At 39.1% G+C, this 12,028-nt stretch overlaps 1 protein-coding gene across 1 annotated transcript; it reads right to left on the bottom strand.

Moving 5' to 3' along the window:
* Window positions 1-9,280: 9,280 nt before the first annotated feature.
* tob1b (transducer of ERBB2, 1b) lies at window positions 9,281-11,820 on the bottom strand. Its single transcript, XM_060861743.1, has 2 exons — window positions 11,594-11,820; window positions 9,281-10,479 (listed from the first exon to the last, which is right to left on the bottom strand). Exon 2 carries the CDS (start codon window positions 10,312-10,314, stop codon window positions 9,334-9,336), a length of 981 nt encoding a protein of 326 aa, XP_060717726.1. The 5' UTR covers window positions 10,315-10,479; window positions 11,594-11,820; the 3' UTR covers window positions 9,281-9,333.
* Window positions 11,821-12,028: the final 208 nt, after the last annotated feature.

Here is a 12,028-nt window from a genome sequence, read left to right on the forward strand (position 1 = left end):
GCCGTAATGTAGATGTGACAAAATAAAGGCTTCTAATCTATTTGAAAAAAAAAAAGTAAAGTCTTTTTAAAAATCCAAATAATTCATTCAAGACTTGAATGGTAGCAATTAACATAACTGAGATATCTTTTGCCAGGTTTAACATACAGATAAAAAAAACCCTGTTGCTTGCTTTGTGTCAGACATCCACATCAGTGTTAACTTTCTCTTATAAAACTATATCGCTAAATCTTATCAGTGAAATAACGAAACATATCAGATCCCATATCTCAGACACGGTTGGTATACCTTATCTTACACTTAGAAACGATGTGCTTTATCAAGCCTATGATCTAAAACATTCTATATTTAATTATTTGGTTTTCATTTTGTTTTATATTTCCTTCTCTGTCTCTTCTGTAAAAGTACGTTATAAAATTCCCAGGCTCTGATCAGACATAAGCAGCTACTTCATATTTCCACACTTAATTTATTTTTCTGCCCAGAATGCTAAGGGTGTGTGGTTAAGAGGAAGTATCTTAGACTGTAATAATCCCAGACAGGAGCTCAGTTTCCAGTATACAGTTTCCAGTATACAAACGTATAACCATACAGACAAACGTGCAAACCATACGAATAAGCCTCCTCCTGACTGCCTAATAACCAGTTAGACTGTGCATGTATTGTGCAACACTGCAGCGGTGGAGACAGCTGGTGTTCGCTGATCCCGTGATGAAGCCGAGCATTCGTGACCCAAACAGGAAAAAGAGGGTGTTGAATAGTGCAGCTTGGCCTGTAATTCATCCTGCTTGAGTCACTGCCAGGTACTCAGCCAGCTTTCTCACACACCCTGGGACATGGAGCAGTACAGGAAAAACACCCAACCCAAAACACAAGTGTTTCTCATTCCAGCCACTGGGGAGGCAGAAAGCAGAGAAACACACTCTCACTCAATCACTCACTCACACTCACACACATTCACACTCACTCACTCACTCACTCACTCACTCACTCACTCACTCACTCACTCACTCACTCACTCACTCAAACACTCACTCACTCACTCACACTCAATCACTCACTCACACTCACACACATTCACACTCACTCACTCACTCACTCACTCACTCACTCACTCACTCACTCACTCACTCAAACACTCACTCACTCACTCACACTCACTCACTCACTCACACTTACACTCACTCACTCACTCACACTCACTCACTCACACTCTCACTCACTCACTCACTCACTCACTCACACTTACACTCACTCACTCACTCACACTCACTCACTCACACTCTCACTCACTCACTCACTCACTCACACTTACACTCACTCACTCACTCACACTCACTCACTCACACTCTCACTCACTCACTCACTCACTCACACTTACACTCACTCACTCACTCACTCACACTCACTCACTCACACTCACTCACTCACTCACACTTACACTCACACTTTTTTTTGTTGTTGTATATTGTATATATTTATAAAACAAAAAAGTAATTCCAAGAAATTATTGTTAAATGACCCTCTCTAGACCTGGTTTGAAGAAACTGTCTGGCAAAGTTACAACCGATATGTAAGAAAATGGGAAAAGATTGAGCAAGTAAAGTGGTAGAGTTAAAACAGACATGTCAGGAAAGATGTGTGGGAGATGAACTACAGGGAGCCAATACTACAATTGAGAGATATAAAAGATAGACTGGAGGCTACACAATAGACTGGAGAAAAAGACAAAGTTCGGACATAGACGTTATTGGAGACTACAAGAATACATCAAATCCGGGAAGGAATAAGAAAAGTTTTCATTTGTTGCTGTTTAAATCCAGGACTATTTTTGTTGCTTGTGGTAATGCAATGAAGGAAAACCAGTGAAACCCTAAATATCACAGTGGAAAAGAAAAAAAATTCTTCTTTGTTGTATCTTAAAGTTAAGTTACGATACAAAACCATTACTTTTACCCGGATCTCAATTACTATTGATTGGAATCTAAAAATAAGGTACATGTGAAACTTTCAGAAGGTAAATGAACGAAAGGAGACAAATTTCTCATGTAATTTATATTTTTTTAAAAATAGATGAATGCTAAATAATTCTCTTTTCAAAACAGCTGGATTGGTCTTCTAAAGGAACGAGGAATGGGAGGATTGTGGATGATGATGATGATGATGATGATGATGATTACATTTCAGGGTCATATCTCTAAAATGCGTAGGGAAAAAGCCGCTTCCACGGAAACAAGCTACTTGGAAAGCTTGCGAGATGAAGTTTGCCAAACTGCACTAGAACTTTGAAACACTGTAGTCCGAGAGTTCTGAGATTTTATATAAATGCATTAAAGAACCTGATTCCTAACTAAAGGAGAAGAATAACCCCAATAGACATAATATTATTCTTTTGCCACCTCATAAAATATTATAATGATACAGTGCTGTTATATTTGTAAAAGTAGTCAATTGATGCATTCAACTATTTATGTTTTATGTATCTATTCTTTAGAAACATCTATTCTAATCTAAAGCTATTAATATAGGAGTAAATACAGTATTAGTTGTGATTTTTTAAAAACTATTTGTTTTTCTCTTTTTCCCCCTCATAATTGTGGATGATAGAAGATCTGTGGTTAAGATGTTGGACTGCTTGGAAGATCGTTAGTTCAAATCCCATCACTGCCAATCTGCCACTGCTGGACCCTTGAGCAAGGCCCTTAACCCTCAACTGCTCAGTTGTGTAAATCTACATGGCTCTGGATAAAGATGTCTGTGAAACGCTGTAAATGTAAATGTACTGTAAATGCAATGCCATTGATCATTCAACCATGCTGATTGTCTCTCAGTCACTTGTCACTTGTCTGTGTAAGACTAAATTAAGTGTTCTCTGAGCCATCTGTATGTCTGGAAAGCCTCTCATCACTGCGTTGTTTAAGAGTCCCTGTATAGCAATATCCTGTCTGTAATGCTCATTGCACCACCTAAGTTCTTCTTACGGATCATGTATATCCTCCAAATGACACTCAGATATATACGAAAGAATGACATCTTCATATATATATACGAACGAATTACATCTACCAGCACTGCTTGACTGGCCCACCATCTCTCAGGGTAAGAGGCAGGTATTCAGCAAGAATGGCACCGAGGTGGTGGAATGAACATCAAACGACGGGGTGAAGACCTACCGCTTCCTGAAACACTTAACTAGCACTTATTTTCCTTAGTTGTTTTATAGGTATATTAAAAAATGAACCCTGAACAGAGTTTAAAATTGATGATATCCTAAGTCTGTAACCCAGTGAACTAGCGTTAACATATTCATCAATAGTCAAGAGACTTCAAAGCACTTTTATATGTCGTTATGGATAAGGGCGTCTGCCAAATACCATAAATGTGAACGTAAATGTAAATGCACATCAGCGGAACTGTGTAAGTGGACAGTATGACTGGAGCAGTGTGTTATGGTAGCAAACACAAAACTATGGCGGTGTGTTCCTATTACGGATGGCTCACACGCTGAAGATTATTGGGTTTTCATTCTGCACCTTATAACACCCTTTTGTTGTGCAATCAGTAGAACTGAGCAAACATTGTAGAGAGGGTTGATAGGTTACAATCCAAATTTCAATATATGCTTAGGTACGAATTTTAAATGTGAAACAAAATGCTTTTCATTTAAAAAAAAAGTGCTGAGCATGTGGAATATTTCTCCCAGGTGACTCCTCGTGACTCTGCTGAGAGAAGATAAAGCGTATGTCAAGCTGAAGCAAAGCTAACTCTGAAGAATCTGAAGTATAATTTTGAATGACACAGATACCAGTAAGTGAAACGTTACGTGACAAATTGCTTCTTTTTGCAAGGAAACGTTTTTCGGAAAAAGACACGAGTGAGACTGAAACTTCTAATAATCAACAGTGGTACAGAGATGTGCTAATAGATTCGGTGCAGGGGTTCGGTGTCTCACTGTATTGTGCAGTGCATTCGTTTTGCTGACGAGAATAATAATAGTGTGTGCTTCAGGAATACATTTTTCTCTGCTGTGTATAATAAAATATAATGACATGGAAAGAAATAAAAAATGAGTTAAATGGCCTAGAGAACCGAACACAAAAAAGAAAGATCAGATTCATGTATTTTACTTAAATAAATAAGCAGAGATTTTTACTCGTGCTGGTGGGTTTAAATACTGTGCTAATAAACTAACACTACAGCAGTACATCACTCAATCTCACTCATTTTCTACCGCTTATCCGAACTACCTCGGGTCACGGGGAGCCTCTCAGGCGTCATCGGGCATCAAGGCAGGATAAACCCTGGACGGAGTGCCAACCCATCGTAGCGCACACACACACTCTCATTCACTCACACACTACGGACAATTTTTCCAGAGATGCCAATCAACCTACCATGCATGTCTTTGGACCGGGGGAGGAAACCGGAGTACCCGGAGGAAACCCCGAGGCACGGGGAGAACATGCAAACTCCACACACACACACAAGGCGGAGGTAGGAATCGAACCCCCAACCCTGGAGGTGTGAGGCGAACGTGCTAACCACTAACCCACCGTGCCCCCACAGTATGTCATATTAAAAAAAAAAAAAGTCGTAAGGCATATAGTTAGATTTTTCTATTCTTGTTTATTCTAAGCATTTTAATTATTTTCTGTATTTCCATAAATAATCAAAAAAGATCCAAGGTCTAGATATAAATCCAAACATTATAACTAAATGTTCTGAAGTGATGATGCATTAAACATCGACATATAATGACTACAGTTATGTAACAAACAGTCTGTGACTCATTTTAATGTGTATTGCATTAAAGGATTGAATTTTATACCATGCTCTGTTTGCAGGTGTTTTGTGGTCACATAAAGGAATGAAAGACAGTACAGTCATCATTACAACACTGATAGATCTGAATCTTCAAAGCTATTACCCAAGAGTTTGGCCCTCGTCCTTCTGTCATCACCCACGCCGGAGTTGAAATATATATATATATATATATATATATATATATATATATATATATATATATATATATATATATATATATTCCTGCTGAGGCTGATCGAGTGGGAAAAGTCATTGATTTTTCCATCTTACCTTGACCTTTACTGAAAGTCATGTAGCACATCAGTGAGCCTTTTAGTTTCATCTATGCTGAATAATTTAGGTTGAGCAGGGTTCCTCTGAGTGCTGCACTGATTTTTCTACCTCTATGGACTCTAATCTGACATTGAAGATGCATAGCTAGTAATCTGCTTGCTGGAAGCTCTTAGAAACAAGGTAGAAGTGTAACGCTAATATTCAAATTTGAACAAAGTCATAAAAGAAAACTTACAGCACGAAACCGATACTCGGTTTCCTTCACGTCATCAGATGTCTGACCGGGATTCCTCTAATCAGTGAGAAATTCTTCAGTGTTGACACACAGGGTGTTTCCTTACTGTGAACACGTGGGCGTTTGAGATCCAAACCAGTTACCGAAGCCCGGAGTAAAAACATAAGAAGGCATGAAAGCAGTATTTTGATTAAACAGGTATTTTTCTCTTGATTTCAACATTAGACAAAGCAATGTTGATAAACTGAGTCATGGCTTCTACACATTACACAGGCATAGGATCCAGAGAAAACCCTGCAAGGCCAATCTTATCTTGGTTGAACAGAAGTGGCTAGATTAGAGGAGAAATTGTGTTGTAGCTTTCTATTATAAGAGCAGAGGTTTATGGGCAAGAGCCTCAGGGATCCAACTGAGATTAAATTACACAGGGCCCGAAGCATCAAATACTTCAGGGACGGTGAGGAGAGGAATGGTCTCCGCTGCCACCCATGCGCTCTGAGAGAGAGGCACGAGAATGGCAAACAAAATCCATTAATACAGCATCTGCTTGTGCTCGAGTCCTCCTCTGTGACAAATTATTCGTTGTGCAATGGGTTTTGTTGCAACGGAATCACTCAGTCATTGTGGGCGCCGCCATTGTGTACTGTGTGTACCGTGAATGACGATGACGTGAAGGAGAAAAGGGGCCATTTGCAGAGAGCTGCAGTCTTCTTCACCACCATACCTTCCGCTTTGAGCTCTCTGTATTCCGGGACGCCTTGAAGTTCCTTAAGTTTACATAACTATTTATTAGGCTTTGAAAAAATTGTGTTCTATTTAGAAACAGCATTCTGTAAAACCACTGATGAAAGTCACATGACCACTGATAGCGTCGTCATGTGACCTACAACACTCGTAGTCATTACAGCAGACTAAACGTAAAGCACGTCACCACGGCCTAAAAATAGTTATTAACTACAACAAACCTGATTTACAATGTCTACCTGCATGCCAAGCATTTTTGTAAGGACGGTAAGGTGTAATGTTTTGCCACCACCTCATTCCTTGGAAAGGTCACGTCAATGAAAATACTGTGAGAGGAGAGACGTCACAGCCTTCTCAAATTGTATCTCAGTGTTTCCTGAACAAGTCCCAACATGTCTAAAGTGGCCTTTTTGTCTCATGGACAATGATTTTCAATCCTAACTTGAACCTTAATATACCTAACATGTAAACATCTAGGAACCAAAGCATCAGACCTTATCCTGAGTCTATGCTGAATTCATTGTGTTTACATATTTTTATCAAAACAGTAACAAAGACGTCCACCGCATCTATAATAACCAAAGATATCTCAGACCCGAACAGAAAACAGATAGGATCCTAATACCCAGGAAATCACTTCAGTATAAACTAAGGCACCGCTTTATAAGAGGTTCATAAACTCACTCGGTCTCTGTTTTGTAAGTCAGTTGTTGGATGTTTCGTGGCGAAAGAGATTTTGGTGTCACTCTACCTTCAGGCAACCGTGATCGATGTTTTAAACTCGATAGATTAGTAAAAACCTAAAAACAAATGAATTATACAACATAGGAGACAAGCATCCAGTTTGGTATTTGAATGTATTCGATCGTATTCATGTTATCGGCTTGTTTTTGTTTTTTTTTCCAAACCACAGCATTGAAAATAAACAAGGAGTCTTTGTGAACGCTCTAATCTCAGCTTGCACACGAGGGGCTTACACTCAGCTGGGAAAACAAAGCACACATTTCAAGATTAATAGCGAGGTTGGGATGTCCACAATAGTAGCAAGCGCCTGTGGAGCGTCCGAGACGATAGAGATAAAATAAGTAGAATTCTCACGTCAAATGTGAATACTCAGAGTTAAGCCATCTCTGAAAAGTTTAGGAAATCTCTATTAGCAACCTCTATTAGGCCCACTATCTACATTACATTATAAACTGATATTAAATAACAAGGTTTCAGGCCCACAAAAATATCCCACACACATTTTTAATGACATTTTGTTTTCACTTACAATAATGTGAAACAATAGAATTTACCCTGCTGCCATTTTCCAATGTGAAAGTAATTGAAGCCCAAAGCATGAAGATCCATTACTTAAGTGTTGGATACTTAACACTGGACTGTTGGAAATGCTCCTAACCCCCTAGTGCTAAATGTCCTACACTGATGTAACCCAGAAGAACAAAACAAAATACTCATGAGCTCATTCTCATCATGCTAGTAGCTGCTTCATTAGGATTCAAGGTCCAAACATTATTTATTGGAAACAAATCAATAATTAGCAGTAGAAAAATCAATCTGTTGTTTAGGGGAAAAAAAAAAAGAAAATGTCGTTTACTTCGGGATTGAACTGTGTGCTAACATGTGACTGACTCTGAGCCGGAAACTCACAAGTGACTAATAGCTAATAAGCTTGAAGGTGACATTTGTAATAAAAATAAATAAGTAAAAAAAATCAGATCAATAGTTCATGCCTTGAATGGACTATTGATTCCTTTGTTGTTGGGAAAACAGGATGTAGAAGGCTGGACGCCATCAAAAGCAGTCCTGAGTACGGTTTCTTCCTAAAACTAATCAGCTCGCTGGTGAAGGATCTGCTGGAGGAGGATGTAAGCTCCAAAGCCAGAACTGGCCCACACACATACATACACACACACACACTTTCAGCAAGATCCTTAACCTTTAACTGTACATCTGTACGCTTTGACTGGATTCTGTTCCACAAGTCAAACTGAACAAACATCCAAACGAATATAGACTGAGAGGAAAAAAAGAAAAGAAAATACAAACATTTATTTCCATCACGGTCTTTGGTAAATTTCGGGAAAATCCCACTCGCTCACTACTGAAGAGAAAGAAGAGAAAAAAAAGAATCAAAACCGAGAGATTTTTTTGACTAAACTTGCTTTTATTGAAAAAGGCCAGGGTGCAAATATGAAAAAAATAAAGACAAGCATATATTTTTAAGCATTTTAATACAAACTTAATATAAACTATTTCAGTCCCTCTTCAGGTGTAAGACACTGACTCAAAATACTTTGTTATACCGTATTTTATCAAGTATTGCACAATGTAGGTACAAAATTAATATATGATTACATTGTCCTTAATATAGCAAAAATCTTCAACTCTTAACAGAAAATACAACTCTTGTGTTTTTTTTTGTTTTCTTTTTTAAAAAAGCAAATATTCCTATACTGAATTTCCAACACTAAAGTATAGCCTGTACACAATCTTTATTATTATCTTTATTAAGGTGGATCTCAGTAATTTAATAATTAAAAAAAAAAAAAAAAAAAAAAAAAAAAAAAAAAAAAAAAAAAAAAAAAAATGTATATAACAAAGCTGCTGCAGCCATCACAGATCACTGGAGTAGTAAAAAGATATAAATGCAATACCGTGTCATAGAAACTATATATATATATATATATATATATATATATATATATATATATATATATATATATATATATATATATATATATATATATATATATATATATATATATAAAATGATACTTTACAAACTCTGTACTCAATTAAATTATACAATTAGAAAAAAAGGACCAAGTAACCCCAGATATATATATTCATTAGTGCCAATTTCTTAAAAATCAGCCAAGTCTTAAGCCAACTTGAAAATACTGTATGAGGCCAGAACTTGAAGCTTTTTTTTTATTATTATTTTTTAATAATTTTAGAACTTTTTTAAAACAGTAAAAAATGTTGTGCTTTGTTGGCAAAAATACGAAGAAAACTAAATCGATGTGAAAGTAACCAAGCTTGGACATGTACAACAAGCTTTTAGTAGAAACAAACTCAAGGGGGTTCAGAAAGACAACACCCTTGGGCACATGCTTTTTTCTGTGACTAACAGGGTCTTTTTTTTTTTTTTGCTTCCATTCCCACAGTTGTTCTTACGTCCTTTGTTAGTGTGCGTCATTTTTATCTCTTTCCTTTTGCCAACAATAATTCATAAATAAATTCTGGATTCATTAGTTAGCCATGACTGGCTGGAATTGCTGGTTAGAATACTGCATGTTGCTTAGGCTGAAGTTTAGACCATCCATGAGAGACTTGTCGTTGAGGCTCCCGTAGGCTGTGAACACGTCGAAGGCATTGTTGTACTGAAGAGGGCTGAGGCTGAGCGGATTCTCATTACTGAACATGGCGGTGGAGCTGCTCTGGCTCTGGAGGTTAGGGAAAACGAACTCCTTGGCATTAGGAGAGAGCGCAGAGGCCTTTGGCTGCGGCTGCCCTCCGAGCCCGAGACCGTAAAGAGAATGCATGGAATTGGAAATGGCTTTATGCTTCAGTAGGCTGGTCACATTCAGGCCCAGGTTGGTGGGAGATGTGCGTGCCACCTTGCTCCCACCCCCACGGCTGCTGCTCTTCATTTTCGTGGAGCCGAACTTGGTGGCGGCGAAAGTGGCTGTGGTGAAAGTTAAAGGTTGGGTGGAGCGTGGCATGAATGAGGGGCTGACAGAAGCAGACTGACCAAATGGGGGCGACGGAGAGCTAGACTCTGAGGAGACACCCACAGGATCGCTGATTGGCATGAAGACCTGAGCATCGGGGTTAAAACTATTCCTGATCTCCTTGTCCAACTCAGACCCATTCTCGCCATTATCGTCCACATAAAGCACCTTGATAGGTCCTTTCTCCCCGATCTGGTATGAGACCTCAAACGGGTCGATCCACACACTGAGGTCCTGAGGCAAGTTGTTCCGGACATCTTCGATGTCAATCCCGCTCTCTTTGGCTGCTTCTTCCACTACCGTATCGACCTTCTCCCCGACATGTATACACCTGAACCCAGACCCTTTATATGGCTTGTCAGGGTACCAATGACCTTCATATTTCTTTTTCAACTGCCGCTCGAGCTCTTCACCAAAGATGTTCACCCGACGACGAGGGAGCTTGTTGTACAGATAGGATATGATGAAGTTGAGGGCTACTTGGATTTCAAGCTGCATAGCTGCTTCACAGTTGCAAGTGCGCGTGCGTGCCTTCGAGAGCTGCTCAAGCCGAGTGTTGCAAAATAAAAACCTCCTAGGCAGTAATTGATCAGTTTGGGGGAAAAACAGGAACAATGGCTGCTGCGAACAGATCTCTCTTTCCACAGGGAAGTCTTCTCTATCCTTTGGAAAGGACAAAAGAGACAATAATGTTCAACGTTCGATCCAGCTGCGTTTTAAACTCAACTTAATCATCTAATACAAAGCTTCACAATGTTTACACGGATCACCAGAGGATTAGGTCTCGAACGCTAGATATTCACTGAACATTAATTGATAAGCACATATTGACATTATTTCAGCTTTATGAAACGACGAGTGACAAAGGAAATGGCAGGTTACAGACGTTCAGGATGTATTATAGTGTTAAAACAAACCAATCCTTTCATACACACAGCTATATTTAAGCTGTTTGTTAATGATGCGACACTTGGACATGACATTGCGCAATAGCTTTTTTAGCTATCGGGTTTCCTTCCACATAGCAGCCAGTAATATGGCGAAGTGAACGGGGTGTAGTTCCAACAACACACCAGGGTTTTACCAAATTAGTCCATTACGCCTTTCGTCTCATGGATAACAACATGCTAACAACAAAACAGCACAATTTAGTGTTATTTATTTATTTATTCATCAATCAATCAATCAATCATAACCTGCTCGAGCTCATCTTTCTCTTACGGACATTTGTGTTATTCAGACAAAAGGAATAGGTTTGTGTTTGTTTGTTTTTCTTTTTCATCCTGCTGCATTTTTAATCGGTTGGTTTGTTGTTCACGAATCTGTAGCAGAGCCAAACATTTCCCCACTGACTGGATCATCAACAAACACTAAAATAATCACAAATAGTCTGTTTGTTTTATTATTATTTTTAGTGTCAGTACTGTAGCTAAAAAGCTTCAGGTCAGGGGAAAGGGGGTTAGAAAAAGAGGCAGATAAACTACAGGTAAACTAGCACAAAACTAACCAAGCTTGAGATAATCTAATCTAGTCTAATCTCTCCTGGTGCAGTTAGACCAAAGCACACAGCCTGCTGCTGTAACCAGGTTACTAAGCAGTGCACATACGGTTGCTACGCATTAGCACAATTAGCATGTGTCTAGCAACAGGACTCGACGGACAGCTTGTCGTGTAACCAGCCCACGGATTAAAGACACGTTTAAACGTATTTTTTCTTTCTGACACACTGGAATACATCAGATATGTTGGTAGTAAATAAAACAGAGCTTGTACTCACACGCAAGCACGAGCGAGCAGGACACAGGTTCAGATCCCCGGATGTAGTTTAGTGACTTCCGCAGAGCTGATAAAGGTTGTTATTCCAGTTAGTGCTTTTTTTATTCTTGCTTATGCTTTGTTTTTCCTTCCCTGTTTGGGACAGTTTGCTTCTTGACAATCAGTCTGACTTCCCCCACTCACTGCCCGCGGGAGGTTTTTCTTTTTTTTTTTTACAACTCTGCACTTTAAACCAGTCACTGAGCCGCTTTATAGCAAATCCTCTGCTCTGGCCCTGAGGTGGGCGGATACACAGAAACACCAGGACACGCCCACGAAACGACAAGCGATTGGATGTTTTTAGCCTGCGTCACTACCGTGTCTTGAGCGTTCATTGGCTGTTGTGAGGCGTGTCAAAAAAAAATAAATCGCCATGGAGATCCCATATTGTTATGCG

The sequence above is a fragment of the Tachysurus vachellii genome, chromosome 2, assembly GCF_030014155.1.
Source record: "Tachysurus vachellii isolate PV-2020 chromosome 2, HZAU_Pvac_v1, whole genome shotgun sequence".
Classification (NCBI taxonomy): domain Eukaryota; kingdom Metazoa; phylum Chordata; class Actinopteri; order Siluriformes; family Bagridae; genus Tachysurus; species Tachysurus vachellii.